Source organism: Cupressus sempervirens, chromosome 6, assembly GCF_028749045.1.
Source record: "Cupressus sempervirens isolate cs-2001-9-10 chromosome 6, ASM2874904v1, whole genome shotgun sequence".
NCBI classification, from domain to species: domain Eukaryota; kingdom Viridiplantae; phylum Streptophyta; class Pinopsida; order Cupressales; family Cupressaceae; genus Cupressus; species Cupressus sempervirens.
Window position 1 is genome coordinate 270403958 of NC_143123.1, and position 22645 is coordinate 270426602.

A 22645-nucleotide genomic window follows, 5' to 3' on the forward strand; every position below is an offset into this window, starting at 1 on the left:
TATACATAATATGTAAAATAACCTCTACGATATGTATTATCCTCTTTTCATGTCACAGGATGGCCCAGATCTATCAATGAGAAGCAAAGCTCTGAGCTATACCAAGTTTTTAAATATATGCAGCACTTGGATTTTGAACTGATAAAAACAGAAAGACCTGGAGAGTTGTTTGCTTACTAAAAAATAGCAAATCATTATAAATGGTTGCTCAATAAACTTTTTAGTGAACTCCTCCCAATTAAGTTTTCATTAGAAGTGAAAACTTAGAGATTTCTGCTACTAGACTTTTCGTAGAGCTATTTCTGTCAACAGAACTCTACAGAAATATTTTCCATAGATGTACCTCAGACACTATATTGACTTTAATTCCGAATACTAAACTACTGCAAATTAAGCTCTCATAATTTTGAAGACAATAACCACACAGGCTGGTATAAATACCACTATATTAAACCTCACAGGTTGGCAAGACCTTTGGCTCTGATACAACTGAAATAGCCCTTTCCGGATATTTTACTAAAAACCCTTGATATAAATGTGCAGATTTAAAATCAAATAGAAAACCAACATTTGATATAAATTCCGGAACCTTAATCGATTCACATAGGACAAAAAAAGGTGTTTTATCCCACATTGCCAAAAAGGGCGTGCATCACATTGGGAAAAGTGATAAAGGTACAACAGGCTCCACATGGGAGGATATGAAGAGGATAATATTTCTAAACAAATATTAATCTAGGAGCTAGAAACAATGACTGGTTATCTCTTCAAGGACGCAAACCCTTGAAAAAGCTTTTGGAGTTTGGACGCAAACCTAACCTTCTTAAAGGTTTAATCTGCATTTGCCAATATGACTGTTATTTCTGTTTATAAGATTGGATTATTTGGATTGTTGCATGTTATTGTATTGCTGTTATATAATACAGTAACATATTTGGCAGTTATTTGTGTTAACGACCCGGTTTATATGTGTACCTCTGAATATTGGAGGAATAAAACAATCTTTTCTGAGTTTTCTTGTATGCAAATCTGCTGGTTACAAATCGATTAAGGTTCTGGAATTTATATCAAATGTTGGTTTTCTGTTCGATTTTAAATCTGCACATTTATATCAAGGGTTTTTAGTAAAATATCCGGAAAGGGATAATTTCATTTTATTTCCGTGTAAAGGTTTGGAAGCCTGAGACTTCATCACAAATAAAGAAGGTTGATTGAAGATAGACACAGATAGAAGTGTCCCTGGGCATTTTCATTCATACAGAGCTAGAAATAAGAGATTGAGTCTGTGTGAGTATTATAGACATGATTGTGACTTGCATCTTAATTTGCATTGGATTTTGAGATTGCTACAGAGATAATCATATTAGCTAACTATGATTTTGAAGCATTAACACCATCTGGCTGTCAGAGCAAGTATTGATTCCCAGGTATTGTGTGAGGCCTTTATACAATGCAAGACACAAGGTCTTCTAAAATTGCACATTATAATAAAATTCTCAGTATTGCATATGAGTTGAGTTTTATAATAGCAAGAAAATTTTCTATATTTGTAAAGTAAAGTCAGATATTCGTTCTGAAGTTTCTGGGTTCATTTGTAAGTTTCTGTTACGGTGCTTATCATTCTTGTATTAGAAAGTCTCTATTCAAAGTTTGAAATCGTCTACTCTGCAAATTGAGAATACAATAAATACAGTAGTATTGAAACTTGTATGATCAAAACACAAAGGGGAATTGTTAGGGGAAATTCAAACCTAGAAATCAGATTACAAACAGTAGTTTGCCAAATGTATGATGAAATGTCGAACAACTAAAGTTGAGAAACTTAGTCCAATTTTGTGTGGTTTATTACAGTGGTTCAACAGTCTATGAGAGACAACACTGTTGAAGTTGTTGAATATCAAGATTAATAGTTAACTGTAACAGTCTGTTGTGGGTGCCCATTTCCTGCTTCAAGGATGGAGAGTGGCTTGTTAAGGACTCTGAAAAGAAATGCAATAATATTTGTCTGACAATGTTACCAGTGAACAATCACAACTAGGGCAGCCTATTACTTTGTGTGTTTTATTTGAACAGCATCAGTTTGGTGATGACAAATACAGAAAAGAGACCTTAAAGAGAAGGATTCAGGAAATCATTCAAAATTATTAAGTCGCAGCCTTCAAAAGAAGTTGTGAAGGTGTGTGCTTGCTCTTCTATTCTTTAGGGAAGCAACTTGAATTCCATCATCAGTCCAAGCATGTTCCTCTTAGCCAGTTGGCGGAAATGGAAAAGTGTTACAGATTGAACCATTCAGATTTTGAAGGGATGCAATGTGCAACAGAGTGTCCTTTACTTATTTTACTTCAGTCCAAAATAATGCGCCATTTAGATAAAGATGTGAGACTTGCAGTCGCACTAACCTCTTGCCTTAGTGACATTATGAGGATCTCAGCCACTGATGTAACTTTTAAAGATAACATAATGAGAGATATTCCACAGATGATCATTGATATTTTCATGGGCTACAAGATACTAGGATGGCTAGTGTCAGAACTTGTGTTCTCATGATTGATTTGGACTGTGATGATCTCACTCTTCAAATGTTTCAGATGGTTGTAGCCACAATTAGTAAGGATCATGAGGAAAATATATATTCTTACTTGCAAACCATTATGACCCTGATCATTGAAGAATGTTCATTTCCAGGCCTCTTATGTCTATATCGTTGGCTGTTATAAAATAAGAACAGGATGCTTCTAGAGCTGCATATGAGCTGGTCAGAAGTGTTTTCAAATAATGTGTGAAGCCAAAACCTTAATTAATGAGGTGAATAATGCAACAATAATCAACAAATATCAGAAAAGCAGGATGACTCATTGGTTTAGTTACAACTATTATGTATGAAGATGTGAATAATGAAATTGACAAAACTACTACTTTTGGCACACATTCAAACCTACTGAATGAATTGATGACAATAGTACAGATGTTAGAATAGTGGAGCATCCTCATAATAGGGAGGCACATGCAACTAGGGACAGCCATATAGTTACTGTTGGCAGGTATGAAACAGGGCCTGATTTTGATATACATTGTAGCATCAATTCTTTTAATTTGCATGAACATGTGTGGAAGACTAAATTAGAGATAATCATTGATAACCCATTGTTTAAGATAGGTGACGAGAATACATATAACAATCCATTTGTCGAGTTGGGTGATGGGACTACTCTTGATTGCAGCATTGCACATGGTGGAAATAAAGGTCTGGGACCCTAAATTGAGTTGGAATCTGATTTTCAGCATGGTATAAATTTTAGTTCACATTATAAAGTGGTTTTATATACTCCTGGGAGACCACCGGATAAGAAAATTGTAGAAGGGAAGATAGATGGAGACTAGGAGACATCATCATAACTCGCGTCGTGAGGTTTGGTAGGTTTGGTCTTGAGTTTTGGAGTTGGCCAGTAGATGGGATATTGCAAACCTTAACCGAGTTAGTGGAAAATAGAGATGGGAGATTGTTGACTTCTGTCGTTGTCTGTTGAGCATGTATTATAATTCATTATACAAATTGGGAAACCAGTTCACTAAAGAAGCCGATTCAATTGTGCAGTATGACAACGCAAGAGGATTTGGAATTGAACAGATAGTAGGGGAATTGATGAACTAATTAAAAAGATGAAATGGGAAACAATAATTTCAACAATTAAAAAGATGAATTGATGGCGTCCAATATGTTCAAGAATTCCACAAAGTAGTACCTTGCAGCCTTGTGACATCATTTGTAGAAGAATCAGCTGAAACACTACCACCTTTGACCACTTGGGGCAGCACAAGTTCACTTTTTCATTTGCATGAGCTTGCAGCCTTTACCCATGGGAATTCTAATGAAGAGGGGTCTACAACTGTTGGTACCGAAGTGAAAGTATGGGCCATAAAATTCTCAGGGAAGAGTTGCTTGAAAGGGTTGATGACATGAAAAAAAGTATGGTATCAATTTCATAACAGAAATCACTTTTCTCTTGATCATCATGAGCGAACCAAACACTCGAGAGTTGTTTCCATGGGTGATGGAAGCATCTATAATTCATTTTCTGATTTTTCCCCAATTTCATATGAGATGGAACTTATTGAATTTATTGGTTGATGATTTTATCTTCCCAGATATTTCAGTTTTTTACTTTTTAGTGGCTGTTCTGCATGGACTTCCATTGCACTAGAAGATTTGACTTGGTCTGCAATAGCTAGTGAAGTGCATGGGAGTTTATGGAGATATGACTAGTTGCTAGTTATTGCACATAAGCTGGATATCACCACCATAAATCTAAGTTAGCGATGCTGGTTCTGATGCTGGTTCTGATGCTGATGCGGTTGCAGGGTGCTGATGCGCACTTCTATTTTTTGGGGGCGAGGGATTTTGGATGCGTAAATATATATATATATATATGATGCGCACTTCTACTTTTTGGGGGCGAGGGATTTTGGATGCTTCGATATATATATATATATAGTAGCAATTAGCACAATCAAATTGAAATAATAGTAATAGGAGAATGGAAGACAATGAATGACCTCTTTGAGGGTTGTGAGCCAAATAGGAGAAAAAATATAATTAAAAAACCTATTAAACATATGTTTTAATAAGTCACTTAAGTGACTGGACACTCAAAATGGCTGGATGCACCAGGATGCTCAACGGATTCTCTCTAGATGCTTTCCCAAGCATCCCGCGTCCATCTGCATGCATCCATAACTTGGCTATAAATGAGTACAATGACATCTTGTCTTGCATTTTGTCACCACAAAATGTAAGCAACAATACAAAACTTTTCCAATTAAGTTTCGCATTTCTCTGAGAAAGTTCATTATTTTATTGGTAAGAATTGATCAAACAATTACTATCAATTCATATAATGAAGTATTTTAGTGAATGCTTTTGTCAGGTCTTGAACAATACCCGTGCTACAGTACTTGGCTTGATTATGATTGCAATTTCATCTCCTTCATTGGCTGATTTGTATATCAGGATCTACAATGAATTTGCATCATTTAAATTGGTCATTTGACATTGTAAAGGTCACTGTCACAAGTAGTTGTAGATGCACATTTTATATCAGATTTATAATGTCATTTCTACTCAATTTTTTTTGGTGTTGTAAAGCCAAGAGCCTTGGAATATTATGTCAAGCATTGAATTAGAAAATATCTCACTAAAGGAGTGATAAGTTGCAGGTCTATATATTTTATGTAATGTGCATATTTATATCTTCCATGATTGACATAATAGTATGCATGCCAAGTGTTTCAGAAAATACCAATTGGCTGTAAGTGCACATTTTTCATTTAGAATTCATCTATATGCATTTGAAAAGCCAAAAGAGAATTGCATATGCATTTAGTTCTTTTCTTAGATATAGTAGTAATCAATTACAGGCTTTTAGATTCCCTTTGATATCATTTCAAGCAAGCATAATCAGTCTGAAACTCAGAAACGACGAGCATAGAGATCGTATTGGAAGTGTTTGACGATTTTCCTTGACCTACAAATCAACAAGTTGAGGTTCAAATTGACAAGGGATATTACAAGTCATCGCATGAGTTTGAATGCTATCTTATCCAGGGAGCTTGATCATCGGCGTTGTCGGGCTAGGGGGCAAGCTGGCTTTCGTACTAATTTTAAGACCATGGACCATATTTTGACTTTGTGAACTATCATCAACGAGGCTCGAGCAACCCTCGGTGAAAGTCTACTGCTACTTTGTTGACTTTAGGAAATCTTTTGATTTTGTTCCTCAAAGGACTTCCTTCCAAAGACAGAGGGACATTGGGATCTCGAAGACTTTACTGACTACTATCATGAGACTCTATGAGAGTGTGGTGGGCAGGTTCGAGACTCCGCAGGGTCTCTTAGATCCTATTAAGAGCACCATAGGGGTGAAGCAAGGGTACCCTCTCTTCCCTACTCTCTTCAGTATCTACATTAATGAGCTCAAGACATCCCTCTAGGACTTCTCGCTTCCTCATTATGGTTGCTACTTACACTAGGTTTCGATATCCATTTTCCTCTTTGTCGAGAATGTGGTACTTTTGGTTTCTTCCCCGTAAGGACTCCAATGGATCCTTGATGGTTTGGTGTCCTTTTGTAATTCGAGGTAGTTTGTCATAACCTGGGTGATGGTCTTCAACTGCTTGACCTCACACCTCCATATCTACTTTCAAGGCAATAAGATTGAGATCACTTCCACCAATACTTACTTGGGGGTTAGGTTCCTTGAACCTCATTTCAAGTTGAGACCAATCATGAAACCCTAGGTCATTGAGCGACTTGGTTCCCTACCTATGCTTGAGAGGCAGTGCTTCAGACATCAATTTCAAGATACCACAACCAAGATGTCCCTCTTGGACTCCTTGGTCAGAGTCACTGTCCTCTATGGCTCTATTATTAAGGGGCCCTCTTTCTTGGAGTATGTTTGGGCTTCAATTAAGAGAGTCCAAACCCTACTTCTTTGGCATATCATCAGATGTCATCGGTCCACTGCATACGATATCATCTTGGTCGAGTTCAGTGCTCATACTTTCAGGCTTGGGACTATCTTTGATCTAGTTTTGTTTCTCCATTAACTTTGGGCATTTGCTGACTCTTCTGAGGGTTGTCACAAATATTGTTACCTAGCCTATTGCTCTTATGAGGCGACAGTGGAGTCCGATCTTGCTCGCAAAGATCAATGGTTCGCCCATGCCTCTACTCTTCTTGGTTTGATTGGGATCACAATGAATCGCCTTCTCCTCTTTTGGTATCCCTGGATGCTCCCACTCACCTCCTTCCCTCGCGATAGGAGCTGAATGAGCACGTCAAGACTAACATCTACAGACAGTACATTACTCGACTTGGAGTCACCCTCTGAGGGGGGGCTTCACCCAAGGAAGACCTTCTATGTTGAGCACTATAAGGATATCCAGGACAGGATCATTGTTAGCCCCCACTGTCTCTCTCGCTAATTGACTCATGCCATCTACATCTTCTTCGAATTTTTTAAGGTGGACTCCCATCAGCTACTTATTCAGACAGACCATCAAATCGACAGAGATGACAAGATTTGCGCATCTACCCTCTCAGGGAGGTGGAATCAGAGACGAATTTTGTTTTTCATTGCCCTATCTACTATGAGATCTAGGGGAGATTCTACTACTTGTTGAGAGGCCGTCCTGTCATCTTTCTTCAAATACAATGATCAGTGGTGTCCTGCACTTTATCTCTAGGAGGCTATGCAGCTCTAGGAGCACACTCTTAAGCTTTAATTCCCGCTGAGACAAACTTTAGAATAGCTCATCACCTTCGTCTTTACTCCTGGGCCCCTTGCCCGAGGGATAAATAAGTCACTCGGCCTTTCTTCTTCTTTGGGAAACACCAAATCCGTGAGACTTCACAAAGGGTACACTTGACAGCACTAACCTACCTCCCTGAGGCCTTTACACACCTTTGCCCCGAACAATATCCTTCGGTTTTGGGCTACTTCTCGCCTATGAGGAGTACTTAGGTTTTCCTAGCTTTGTCTTTTAGCTTTCTTTTTTTGTTCTTTTTGCAGAAACCATTTGGTGCTCACGCTACTCTTTGCGGTGTTGTTGTAATCTTTTCAGTCACTTAGATCCGTTTGTGGTGTCTTGTTGGACACTAATAAATTTATCTTATCTTTTCTTAACTTATCTCAATCTTGCCCTTATTTTTTGTAATGTTTTGGCATTGATGCGATAAGTCATACATATTCATTGACTACAAGAACATAAGCGGAAGATTATTATAGGTCATTTTTTATTCATTCATGCTTCTTTGAAAATTTGTTTAGATCGAACGTTCTTCCTCCTCTTGTCGTTGCTCAACTGGCTACTGTATAAGAGCTTATTCATTATATCAAAGATTCTAAGTATCATATGCATTGAAAAGTCTTTAGAAGTTATTCGTTTGTGTTTTGCTGCCAATTTTTTATGTTTTTGTATATTAATATGCAGTAGTTTTTCAATTATGTATATGAACTTTAGATATGCGTTTATCAAGCTTGTTTAGCAGAGTATGATGAGTCAGTTCCTCACCCCTCTAGGATGATTGTCTTCACCTCTCTTCATTACAGTCAATTAATTGTTTGTTGCCCATCTCGCCTCAAATTCAAGAATTGATATCTCTTCTAGCGCTTCCAAATCGAACAAGAGTTGTCGGGGGTCTTAAGTCGAGCTTCTTTATTTTTTCGTTGGTTCTTTTACATATTTCATTTTATGGTTCAGTTTTCTTTAAATTGTCAAGTTTCATGTAACTTATTCCTTTTTGGATTTATCGAGAGTCTCCTTGATCATCGTCAAGAGTTTTCTTAAAAAAATTTGTGTTATTTTTTACTTCTTTTGGCACCGTTTAAAGGTTTTTATGTTCTTTTTGTTTTGGTTCATAATGTATTTTTTGTATAGTCATCCTAGTAAGCATCAATTATCTCTATTGGTTACCATTTAATAAATGTGTCGTGAAAAGTGATCAGTTTTGATAAAAGATGTCGTTTTGTGATCCTTGGTCTTATTTTAATAGTTTGCATTTTGTATGGCCATTTTTTATAATATACATATGGTGGAGTCAGGGATATTGGAAAGCTATTGAGTTGGTTCAAGCAGAAGCTTCAGAATCATTGTCAACGTTTGATGGGTATTGAGGTCTTTATGTGTTGTATACAGTATCTGTATATAGTAACTTTAAGAGGATATTCTCTGATAATTATTTCATAATTTTGCAATTGTTTTTCAAACTCCTTCAACTATTAATATTTTACAAATGCTTAAAGGTCATTATGCTTGTAACCACCATATTATGATGGAGATTCCTTAGCATCATTTCAATTCTTTGTATCTGCGATAATTGTTTTGAACTGGCTTCTTCAACTGTATGTGGGTGATTCAAAGAGGACAATGAATATTGATAAAGAAATATTCATTCTTTATTGGTACTTAATTAGCTGTTGTAGATGTACATTCTTCGTGCATTTGGAGAGTTGGGTGTTGCCTTATTAATGCTTATTAGGAGCTACCTATCTGCCTTCTTGATTATATTTTCATTGAGAGCTTTTCATCTAGTTGCCTGGTTCAATTGTTCATAAGTTCCTTTGAGAGTTACTTGACCTCTTGTCTATTGGGAATCAAGTGCACGATTGTCAAATATGAAGAGCTGCCACGGTGCTTGTGGGTTATCAGCTGCTTGCATGATTGCGTATCAGGTAACTTCAGCTACTAGAGGTTGTGTGTATCTTGTGCTTACGAGAGCTGTTTGTGATTTTTAATTCATATTTGTGTACATTCTGAGACCATTTTCAAGGAAGATAAATACTCTAAACCTTTGAATGTTGATCATTAATTTTTTATATCATTGGGAATAGTGTATATGTCTATATTTCTTTTCATTAATATTAATCTCTCTTGATTGCGGGACAGATCAAGAAGCAATGGGATGATGAGAGATTACATGCGAAGTCATGAAGACTGCAGAAATGGACATGGGAACGCAGCTTGCAGTCATAGGACTAAATTGATGATACATATTTTTATTAAAGAGGAAGATTAAATGCAGGTTGTTATGATTGAAAAGGAAGAAATGATATTCAGAAGAAAACTATTCAGCTATCGAATTCTTAGGGAACTTTTCTGACAGAAGGAGCATGCTTCATTCTTGGCAAGCTTGTGTAGCAGTGTGACTACTAAAGCTCCCGTGTTTGGTCAACTTGGAATCAACTCTCTTATTGTGGTATTCACAGCAGCGAGGCTGCTGCTCCACCTAAGGAGTCTCTGTTGAGAGAGAATCTCAGTCATTCTTATACATGTTGTTAATGAGTTCTTCTCTTTGAAGGAGAAGTTCGAGGTGAAATCCCTTGTTCCACCCTCTACAAGTAGGTATGGCGGATCCACCCTCTGTGAGTAAGCATGGTGAAAATGCATTCTTCTCTAGGAGAACTCTGAGGTGAAGTCCTCATTCCACCCTCTGCAAGTAGGCATGGTAAAAAGCATTTTTCTTTGGGAGAAATCTAAGGCAAAAGCCCTCATTTCGCCCTCCGCGAATAGGTAAGGTGCATCTACCCTCTACAAATAGGCATGGTGGAAAAGCATACTAATCTAGGAAAAGTCTATGATGAAAGTTCTTATTCCACCCTCTGTGAGTAGCTATGGTGGACCAACCCTCTACGAATAGGCATGGTGGAAGTCAAGTGTATGACTCAATGACTTTAATCTTATGCTTTTATGACTCACCCTCTAGAAGTAGCTATGGTGAATAGTGTTATGCTGAGATAACAACATTTTATTGAGAAAAATCTGTTATGAGAATTTGTTATTGATAATTTTGGTTACAGCTATGTGTGTCTGCCATACTAAAGATCTCTCTCTTGCCAAGAGGGAGTGTTGAAGATTATAGCTGCAAAAGAGATCTTTAGCTCTGATATTGCTAGAGAAGAGATTTATGATGATAGTTATGTATAACAAAGTGAGCACGGTGTGACATTCAAGGGTTGCTAGGTGTCTCATCCTAAATATCTAACATTTTATTATATGAAGAGACATGCAACATGCAAAGCAACATGCATTTGGAAATATGAAGAGACTTGCATTAGAAAAATGAAGAGACTTACAATTATGATATGAGAATCTTTGAATTCATTACATATGATTGCTTTGCATGATAAGTATCATATTCAGTTGAAAGCATTGTACTTGAGTTACTTTTATTTAATAAAAGATACATTTTTTAGTGTGGCTGGTTTTTTCCCCTCACATTGGAGGCTTTTCCCAGGATAAATTACTGTCTCTCTATGCATCTTTTGTTTCTTCATTTTGTTTATTGCTACTTATCTTTATTTTTAGGCAAAGCATTAACAATCCCTGCACCAAGTACTCCGTGGTTTTGGGGGTGGTGCACGTCCTCAGGTTTCACTGTATGGAACATTTGATAGACATTTCTGATTCATTCCTTGATGCCAATTCATCCAAAAATGCACACAAAGCCTACGTCTCCTGGCCATCTTTAATCTGTATTTGGTGAAACGGGATTGCTCAAGGACCCAAATTCTGCTGCATCATAAGTCCTCCATTGTAGTCCTGTGTTCATGATGAAAAAGTGTTCTATTTATTATCTTTCGGCACTCTCGAATATGTGATGGTGTTTCCACTTTTATTTTATTCACTGCCTAGATGTTCATTATTTATAGATTAGTTAAGCATATCCATACTATTATTATATATGCATTATGCTCAACGCGACTCTGTGACTTGAAAACATCATGTCCACAAAAGACAGAAAACTATGAAAAGAATATATCCACAACCAAATATGCCACTAACTTTCACACAAACGATAACCCTCATCATTGAAAAGAAAAAGGACTGGCAGCTCAAACAGAAAAAGAAAATAATACACTACATCGAAAACTTGTATCCTTTCTTTTGTTTGAAAATTTTCACTTCATTTAGAGAACAGTCCATATACAGTAATCACTGACATACCATTGACTGCTGATTCAAAGAGCTGTTCTGAGCTCAAACCAGATATAGTGGCAAGGACTAAAGGATGTGAAGCAAGTGCAGCAGCTGGGATCCTGAACAATCAAAAGGTCACTTATGATACTTCATTAATAATTCTCTGAACTGACAAATTCAAACAACAGAAGCAAACTAAAAATGTTATAACAGAATCTCAAAGACTAAGTACTGAAAACATGCCCGTGACTCAGCCTTAGCCATGATGCAAAAGCTTCCAAAACCTGCCAAGAACAATGCATAAGATACTCTTAGAACAATATATATATATAAACATAATATATATATATATATATATATATACAATAATTCTTGTAAGGGACAGAAGTTGGAAAATAACAGTTAAGATTGAATCCACATGCAAACACAAAATGCTAGAGTGAAAAGAACCCTTGCTACTGACATGTAACAAAATGCTAATATAAAAAACAGTTGTAGGTGGCAATATAAAGTTCTTCACTACCAAATAGACATCTTATAATGTTTTTGTTCCTGAAATACAACTCTATAGCAATTATGATATATTTCAAACTCAGATATAGAAGCAAGTAATTTCCAGTATAGAAGCAGATTTTTCTGCTTGGATTCACTCCAATCAGACAAAATCAACTTGCAGAAATGCAACATTGCATGAAAGTCAAGTTACACAGGCAAGCCACACTTGAAAAATTGAATTTTTATAGGAAAAAACTGTAACTGAGTTGCCGATAAGGCTTTTAAAATCCAAATGTGGATAAAGTTATATACAATTGTTCAAATACCAATACACCCAGAGCCAAAGCCCTTTAACTAATGCAAATCACAAAAGTTAAAACACACAGCATTAGCATTTAAGAATAAAATGCACAATGAGGATGCAACACATTAGCACAGCTAAAAAGTACCTGTTCGCGAAGCTCTTCAACATTCAAACAAGAAGTCAACAAACTAAACGCAACCTCAACTGATGAAATAAGCTCCTTCTGAAACTGCCGACGTCTCTCTGGACGTACAGCTATTTTGTGGCTGTAAGCCTCCTGAAAACATGTACTGGGTTCAGCAATTCGATAAACTTCAAGTAATTTGCATCAACTATGCAAACAAATACAACATATTAAAAAAAAAGTTCAAGCAGAAAGACAACTATTATATTTTTAAAAAAATTGATCGTTTACTTCTGTTTACAAAATACAATCAATAGCTGGGGATTTCGAAAATAAGATGAATGAAACGATTCCTGAAGATTATCGCACTTCTAGGAAAAGTAGTTTACAATGTAGATTGGAACATAAAAGCTGGAAGATTTGCCTAATCAAACCCTAGCTCATCAGTCCCTGGAAACTAAAGCAGCCTGACACGCATGATTGGTAGAAAAATATAATGAGACGATGAGATTGGATGTCAGCTTAAATATGGTCCTTATTCTTTATGGAGAACATTCTCCCCAAGAAATGTGTTTGTGACACTAAGTCCCAAATTCATTGCAGATATATTACTCCATGGCATTCCAAATCTGCTACCTATTACTGTGCAACAAAGAGCTACTTTGACTGATCATATGACCAAGCATGGCATTTAAGACTGAAATTTTGAAACCCTCAAGACATGAAAAGGCCACAAATTAATCCTCAAGCAAACTACATCTGTCACTACCATTCACATTGCTAATTTTTTGCATCCTGCTATGTCTCCTCACTTCCTGCTATCTTGCACTTCCCTTGTTATCATGATTCAACTAGACTATAAATCCAAAGACCAAAGTAAAACAGATCAATATTGGACTGTTTTGAATGCACATTGATAGAAAAGACCCTCACGACTGCAATTGATGACAGGCTATTTCTAAAACTTTGACTGTTTGTTCAAACACTTTTATTAGGAGTCTCGAACAGCGCAAGTTGAGTTTCCTCCAACATAAATGATTGTGTCCTGAGAGGCCCAATCAGGTGGAGCATGAGAAGTCTACACCTAATGATAGAAACTTTTCCTTACTAAGGCATTCATTGTTGTTGAGCTCACGCTGAGGATCACATGACATTTTGGAGAAACTTATTGGCACCAAGTCAAGTCATTCAATTGATTTTGCTACCCTTTTCCAAGTTGAATCTGGAAAAAACATTTTCTTGATTATAATACCTTAATGTTACTGTTGCACAAAGGGAACAATTTTTTTAAAGGTTACAACAGTTACCAAAGTCTATAAAAATCCACAAACGTCAAACACCATTTTTTTCTGTAAAGGATTTTGATGCTCACATATTGATATATAGGCTGGAATACTAATGAGTATTACATCCTGAAGGCCGGGTTCTAGACATCTAATGAGTTTGCATTAGCTCCCTGAAACCCAAAGTGTTCTCCCTCACTTGACCTACAACTATATTCCATGGAGTCACAAGACAAGCAGGATGGTGTTGGGATTGGAATAGGATGGGATCCAAGGAAAACACCCTGACCCTGTGGCAGTGCAAAGTGGGGTCAAAGGTCAGAGTCCCCTGCCACCAAGTCCATATTCCAAACCTTTCAAACCACTCAAAACTTCATGGTACACCATTTTCATAATTTTATCACTATGTTTTCTATAACAGCAATTTCTTACTATTTCTAACCAAATCTTCAGCCATCATAAAGCTAACAATTATGCTGAAGTATCTAATCAATATAAGACCATACATGACGAGGTCTATAAATAGAAAATCAGTATTCTATGATGAATAGGCACTTGCTATTGCTCACTATTCCTAATGCTCGTACTCAAGCAATGAAAACTTGACCGATGTTCTAACCCTTACTATTGCTCTTTCTTTTACCTATTCTAATATACTCAATCTTATAGCCTTTCTCAGATTTTTGTAAATGCATAGGGTGTTCGTAATGCCCAAAAATAATTAGGATTAGGGTTCATAGAGCATACATCAAAATAAAACCATTTTCTAAAAGCAAAACACAATATCACAATGGAAACCTAGACATTTCTGGTGCATTTAGAGATGCAACTAAGTCACCTAGGGGTCCTAGGTATGTCTCAGCATCTCCTTGCAGTTCCCAGAACAAGGGAATGCCCTAGACACACCCCTTCTTTGAGGGACACATCCTGTAATAAGCAATACTGTTATGTGATAATGGGGAGAATGGTTTCACAGAATCGCTGTCCCAAAGAGGCCCATATCCAGAAAATAGTTTTGACCTAAGTTACCAATTCGGATGCGGATTCCGAAGCGGATACAGGATGTGGGGATTTTTTTTCTTTTTGGATGCGGATGCAGGAGGAAACGTGTATATATATATATATATATATATATATATATATATATATATATATATATATATATATATATATATATATATATATGCAAAGAAATGCAAGAAATATACAAAAACAAATCATTTGATAAAGCATAATATGACTATGAATCTATGATACTTAATAGTTAACTGAACCCTTAAACAAAATTCAAGATATTTCAAAATTCATATGATATTCATATATCAATATCAATATGTGCTTGTCCAACATTAGCGTTTAGTCTTGACTCTTAAACAATAAGTTCAAATAGGTCATGTTCAAGATTCCAACAAAATAAAATTTAAAAACATGGTAAATGATTGAAGTCTAAAGATTCAATCAATCAGAGTCTGACTCTGAATTATAGGGATTTGCAAGAAAATCCACATTCTCATTGTCATCTCCAACTGCTGAAAGATCATTTGAAGCAAGCATAGTTCCACTTATGCTAGATGCACCACGTGCCACACTAACATCATCACCGTCTCCAACTGTAACAAGATCATGAAGTGTTGCATCCAAATTTGCACACTCAAGGGCTACATCCCAAAGCTTTGTTGCCCCTTCCTTGTAATGATCATTCTTACGTGACAAAAGATGCAAGTTGGTGTGGACAAAGACCAAGTCCTCAGCTTTCTTGGAGCCTAACCGGTTGCGCTTCACCGAATGGATAAAGGAGTATGTACTCAAATTCCTTTCAGCAGCAGAAGAACTAGCAACCTATATAGTTGTCACAAAACATACAAATGAAAAGCAAATTAATTTTATAGAATGTGTGAAACACTAAATTCTACAATGCAAATGTCAACATAAAATTTTAAAACAAATTTACAAAACAAAATAAAAAACTTACTTGTGATAGGACTTTGATTGCAAGAGGTTGAAGATGCTTGAAAGGTTGACCATACATGTACCACCATGTGATAGCTCCCATTCTATTTTGGTCCTTTAGTGCAAATGGAGAATGCTTTAACCCCGAAGCAAACAACCCAAATTCTTCCCTCACTTTTTCATGCATTTCTTCCAGTGGGAAGAGTCTTGAAAGGGCTTTGTGGCACCCCTCAGCAACCTCCTCATCCGCAAATGGTGCAACTCTACCCGGCATACCAGCTATCTCCTCACTATAGTACCTAGGAGATAAGGCATATGCAAGGAGGTGCAATGGGGTAGTCATCTTATTCCAGTGATGGTTGATAATTGCTTGCACTTGTTTGCATAAGGCTTCACATTGTGTGGGGTCACTCTCATGTGCTTGTATAGAATGTTTTACCTTCTCAACCATGGTGTCCATGCCATCATACACATCCCCTAAGCAAGGTGTATCTGTATCAGCAAAACGGAGCATAGTCATGATGGGCTCCATGAAATCCAATACATATGCCACACGAGCCCACCAACTCTCATTCAAGATCAAATTCCTGATCCTTTGTGCTCTTTCTGAATTTGAGATCTTCCATACACCCCCTTGATGATCGATGACCATTTGACTTAATGCATCTTTTACCTTGAGGAGTCGTCTCATAACGATTGTATGAGATGCAAAACAGGTCTCAGCAACCTAAGCAAGTTTACAATATGTCAATTGACAATATAATTATAAATTTTAATTTTTAACTAAATTACAAAACCATGAAACTTAGTAATTTAAAAAATTAATTTACCTTCAGCAACTCCAATTTGGAGTATGTTCTAAAAATGGATTGTGACATGTGGTGGTTGGTCACAAACATCTGTATGTCCTCCCCCTCTTCATATATTTTCTTCACCCAATCTACTTCAGTGCCAATCCTCTGCATGATCAAGTTAAGGGAGTGAACAATGCATGGAATCCAAAAAAATGGTCATACCGACTCTCAACTAAAGCACCCGCACCCCTGCAATTTTTGGCATTGTCAGTGACCACCTGTACCACATTCTCACTACCCACCATCTCGATGGCCTCAATGAGAATTCTAGAAATGAATTTCGAATCTTTCACTTGCCCTTCACAATCAATAGCCTTCAAAAACATTGCTCCTTTGGAGGAAATTGCAATCACATTAATCAGTGGCCGGTTTCTTGTATCCTTCCAACCATCTGACACAATAGTTAGACCCGAAGTTTTCCAAGATTTTTTGATTGGTTGAAGGTCTCTCTCTATATGTGCCCTCTCTTGTTGCAATAAAGTTGTACGCACCTTTTCATAGCCCAAGCTTGTGTAGTCAGCTGGTGATTCTTTGATTGCTACCACCATTTCCTTCCAAGTTGAAAGAAAGCCCATTCGCATAGAGACAACGTGCAATAGCTTCATCAACGCGGTCTCTTGCCCCCATTTTAAATGCAGTGTCCAATGGGCCTCTTTTACGGGTTGAAATTTCCACTTCTTCCTCATCCTCTTCTGGCACAGGTACCTTCAAGAATGGGTGTTGGGAGGATGCCATTGGTTCAGTGGGTGTCTTTGGCTTGCTCTTTGAGGAAGGACCTTGATAGTAGCTTTTTTTTTATCTATTGATCAATGCATCAGTAGCTTCTTGTTCTTTTACAAATGAAAGTATTTCCGCGCTAGTCATCTCAGTACCATTTTTGCCTTTGCACATTCCAAATCCTTTGCCAGCAAGGCCCATAAAATGAAGCTTCACTCGAGAATATGAGCTATTGAAAGGTTTTCCTTTGTTACTTTGACAATAATTGCACTTCCAATAGTATGAGCCACCTCCTGAAACCTGTGATATCCGTGTTGTATGTCTCCACAAAGGAGAACCTACATCAATTTTGAAATTATCAATCCCTTCCCCTCCTTGGCCCCCCACTGAACTTTGACTAGCACTACCACTAGTATCCATTCTTGCCTAGTTTTTTGCAACCTATTTTATAAGAAAATAAATAAATTTTAATTAGTTCCTAACAACGATGAACATCAATGATCATGCATACAAGTGGAAAGAAGTGAGAAAAACTACTAAAATAGATACCCAAAGTTGCTTCTACATATCTTTCAAAAAAAAAAATTTTAAAAAAAACTTTAAAAAAATCTTCAAGAACTTCAAAAAATTATCAAAAACTCAAAAAAATTCATCTAAATACTCAAGGAAAGGATTGATCACTTACCTTGAATGGTTTAAACTTCTTTGATAAAGCTATCTCTCCCTCTTCGATTGATCCTCTTTGAAAATGCTGAACTTAGCTTCACAATGAAGGAGTGGCTGTAGGTGCAAACAAAACTCTAAAATGACTCTTGTGAATGCTTCTATGTTGTCTTCTAGGGTCATTTTAAGGTTTTATTGTGAAAAAATGCTTTAAAAAATGCTTTTAGTCACATGTTGTTTCATAGTTTTAAGTTAAAATATACATTATTTTATTGGTTTTCCGCCTAACTCCCACGGATGCGTCCGGATGCTCCCGGATTCCCTGCGGATGCTGCCCAGAAGCCACCCGCAGGCATCCGGATGCGCGTGGAAGCTGATACTCAGCTTCCACGCGCATCCGAATGCCTGCGGGTGGCTTCCGGGCAGCACCCGCAGCGCATCCGGAGGCTTCCTGCATCCGTCCGTATCGGATGCGGAAGCTAGGCACTAGGGCCATGAATCAGTATCTGAGGTTTTGACACTAGTGAGATCAATCATCAACTTAAGACTTGCAGATGATAACTAAAGGCTTCTTAAGAGATCGGACATCTCAACAATAATCTATTTCAAGTGGGCTAAACCATTAAAAAAAAACACAATCAAGCCTAGTTTACCTTGCTTCCTAACTTGCCAACCTATTCACGGATTGTGCCTTGTGATCCATCCACTTATATATATCCTTGATTTTTTTCATTATAAATGTAACTACGATTTTGGCACTTAATGACCTATTTCCTCCAATTACTCATTTTTTCTTAAACCAGTCACTCAAAAGCTTGAATGGTCTCCATTTGGCACTAGTTGCATCATGTGATGCCTCTACAAGTAACACGATGTATAAATATAAACCATTGATCGTCAATGCAAAACCAACATCAACTAAACACTAGACTTCTGGAAAACCACCAAACTCAACAGTTGCAACCCAAGCGCACATGATCATTAAGTTACTCCCATACTTAGGCTTGCTTGACTTGGTCCCTCATTGGTAAAACTTTGTTATATGGTAAATGCCTTTTCAAACATTTGTTTCTACAGTTCCTTGGCACTTTTGCTCTCTCAGAAACTACGTCTTCCACTAATAAAAAAATCAGGCATCACTTTTTAGGATCAACTGTCTGCAGTACTTGATACTATAATTATTTCTTCATAAACCATTTCCCTTGAGCAGTTGTTTTTTTCTCTATGACAAGCTCTCGGCTTGAATTGCCTACTTAGCTCTCATTGCATCAAGTGATACTACCAAAATTGGCAGTGTATGACTGAATCTAGCTAAACCAACCATTGAATAAAATCAATCCTTAGATCTGACCCGATAAATAAGAGAGCCTATTAATATTTTTCCTAATGGGGCAGAAGAGGAAAAAAGGTTCATTCCTTTGTTTAATTTACATAGGATTCATTATAAATTTATGCATTGGTATGGAATAATAAGCCATTCAATTTGCTATTACTCAATGATAAGCTTTTTGTATCAATTAGATAGTATAAGTATTATTATTATTATAATGTCTAAACAAATGAATCATTTTCCCACTAAATTTAATTTTTAAACTATGAACTTACAACATAGAGAGATTGTATGCCAATTCTATGAAACATATTCATTTAATTAGATCATACTATTGTTAGAATATTATTATTGTTGTCAAAGAACAGCAATTAAGACGGTTATTAGAAGAAGAAATTTAAGCACATTGAGAAGTGGATATATTATTAGGAGCAGAGATATTATAAGGAGGGAAAAAAATTATTGCGAAGTTATAAATGCAGCATCATGGCGAATTGTTTTAAAGATTTTCATAAGATTAAATAAAGAAAATATGAGGGCCCACCCATGTTGGGAAATATCGCAGCCTATTCTGATTATGAAGTTTCCAGACTTTTTCTGATTTTTTCTACAAATACGCATGCCACATATGCATATTTATGAATGTATGTACATAATTTTATACTTGTTTTGATATCATGCTACTCATTGTAATCATCTTTATGATATTTTTTATATTCAGGTGGCAATTTGACTATGTTCAAGTATTTGGTATTATAAGCTATTAGTTCTTATACTATTATACAACATTTCATAACTGGCATTTCAAGTACTATATGTATAGTATATTACAACACCCCCACTTAGCATGTATTGCATCAAGTGATACTCCCAAAAGTGACAGAGTGGGATTGAATCTAACTAAATCAACCATCGAATAGAATCAATCCTTACTACATGTGTTGAAATATCCTAGATGGATATTCTACCAAATTTACCTCAAAATTGAAATATCTCAGATTGGGAAGAAACAATTGAATGCACCTGTAGTCTCAAATGTGAATTCTGATGTGAATCCATCACAAATGATGAATTGGGGCTACGTCCAATGCACCTTTAATCAAATCCCAGCATAGCTGAAAATGAACACCTCTTTCTTTTAAGGAACAACATGTAGCTCTTGAGCTTTCTTCCTCTCGTTTCGTCCATTTCTTTATTTGTCACCTTTTAACTCCCTTTATAATATTAAATTGACCCATTTATTGATTTGATTTAAACTCTCATAAGCCAAATTTAATATTTTGAGTTCGACTTTAAGATTCTTAATGTCCCAAAAATGGGTATATTATAGTCCTCCCTCCTCCAGATTGTTTGTCCTTAAGCAATCAACTCCAGGATCCCATATAAATCTGCAAGTAGCTCTGTAGCCCAACCTGAAAACATACCCTATCATATGGTGGAGCAAGGGATCCAAATGTAACTCTTCAATCAATAAAATTCATGGATCCTAATTCAACCTATGAAGTACCACTACATCTGCAGGCTGCACAATTCTGATCATAAATCTCAGACTGTGTAGCATCACAATATAATCCACAAAATGCAAAACATGCAACCTACTATCACATGGATCCCAAATCAACCTGTCATCATACTGAATCAGCCAAACGAACGAACAGATCACCCCACCAAACCCAAAAACATCCCTGATATGTAGGAAGTCTGACTCATAAGACTCTCCCACACTACTACTATAATGAGAATTAGTAAAGAAATGGTACCCATGCTGTCATTTTGCCTATACATCGGAAGGAAAACAATCTCATGAGGTATGTGCCTCAAGAGGAAATCATCCTACAACTCACTGCCATCCAAAAGTTGAGCCAAATCTGAAAAGATAACAGCAAATCAAGCATAGCAAACACTGATAGTTGGAGTACCAAATAAATAGTTGTCATCTCAAGAAGACTTGCGGATATATCTCTAGATAATCGGTAGAAACTATTAATGTCACCATAAGTACCAACACTGAAATCAGCATCTCCATCAATGAAATGATCACCATGACGTGAAATCCCCGAGTCATTTTCATTTGGTTCACAACTATCCACGTTACATTGTGAAAATATACCACTGTTGTCTTAAAAATCTGAATTCACATTGTTTACTTTTTGCTGGTCCTTAAAGCTTTCTTTATCATAATGAGCCTCATCTAGACACGGTGATGTGGAGAAACTAAGTTCATCTTAATTTTTGCCAAGGGTATTCATCCCTTCTACAATGTGTATGATATCCTTGGTTCTATGATCATGTCCAGCTATGCGAGTGGCTATTTTAGAATTCTGATTTTCACCTTGATGTGATGAGTATTGTGTCCCACTTAGCTGGAGACATAACTCATTTATCTCCCTCTCTTTATCTTCAGCATGTTTGATTGCCATATCTCTATCTTTGGGCAACTTTAAGTAATCTGATTTCATTCTTTCCAATGCCCTCTTAAGAGTGTGAAAACTTGCACTATTGGTTCCCTTCATTATTCCCTTCTCTTTTTCAACAATTTTAACCTCCCACATGATTTGTGAAAACTTGCACTATTGGTTGCCTTCATTATTCCCTTCTCTTTTTCAACAATTTTAACCTCCCACATGATTTCCTCAATGTTTTTAAGGGTGTTATCAAAATGTACTAAGGCTGCAACGATTATGTCATTGGATACTTTCATCTAATCCTCCAAATTATATGCTCCAAATTCATCATCTAGAAATGAAATATTTGATTGATCATTCAAATCAGTTCCTATAGTAACATCATCTTGTTCTAGTTCTTGATTACTAGATTCATTTTCATTTTCTGTTGCGTCATTTTCAGAACTTTCCTCCCTCTCCAAATGTATTGTATCATCAACTATCACGTTATTGTCTTCACATAATTCATTCTCATCGAGAGACTCATTTTCAGCCTTAGGATGACCATAATATTTGCCAATATTAACCTTAAATTCACCATATAAGATGCTAGTATAATCCTTACCATCATTCATAGTGGGTTCCCTCTTATGATCCTCATCATGTTGAAGTTGGACCAAGGAATCCTCAACTACCCCAATGCTGATCTGCACTTCTTGAGCTGACTCTGCCTCTTCGGTAGCCTCATAAAAGTGACCAAATGACCAAGCTTGCTTGCAGTTAAAACAAAGCTTCTCTTTCCTCATTTGATTCCTGCACAAAGTCAAAGATCTTGTAACCTGTATGCATAGGGATCTTAGTTCATTTGCAGTCATATATTCCTTCAGCCTGTCAAGCTTATGTTCAATCAATTCTTCCACGAGCTCATAAGCTATGCCTGAGATCTTATTTTCCCTTCTCCGTATCACCAACAAATATGATTGTAGTAGTTTGCATATGATTGTAGTTGACATCATATAGTCCCTGTAAGCTGTTCACAATCAATTGCATGACCTTCTTCAAGATG

At 36.7% G+C, this 22645-nt stretch overlaps 1 protein-coding gene across 2 annotated transcripts in view; it reads right to left on the reverse strand.

Moving 5' to 3' along the window:
* MOS14 (ARM repeat superfamily protein) overlaps window positions 1–22645 on the reverse strand; it is a 286973-nt gene that overhangs the window by 205225 nt on the left and 59103 nt on the right. For both annotated transcript variants that reach the window (XM_089787799.1, XM_089787798.1), the window contains 3 exons: window positions 12420–12551; window positions 11719–11759; window positions 11503–11594 (listed from right to left, as the gene is read on the reverse strand). In XM_089787799.1, coding sequence (XP_089643925.1) covers window positions 11503–11594; window positions 11719–11759; window positions 12420–12551 — 265 coding nt within the window. The remainder of the gene's footprint in view (window positions 1–11502; window positions 11595–11718; window positions 11760–12419; window positions 12552–22645) is intronic.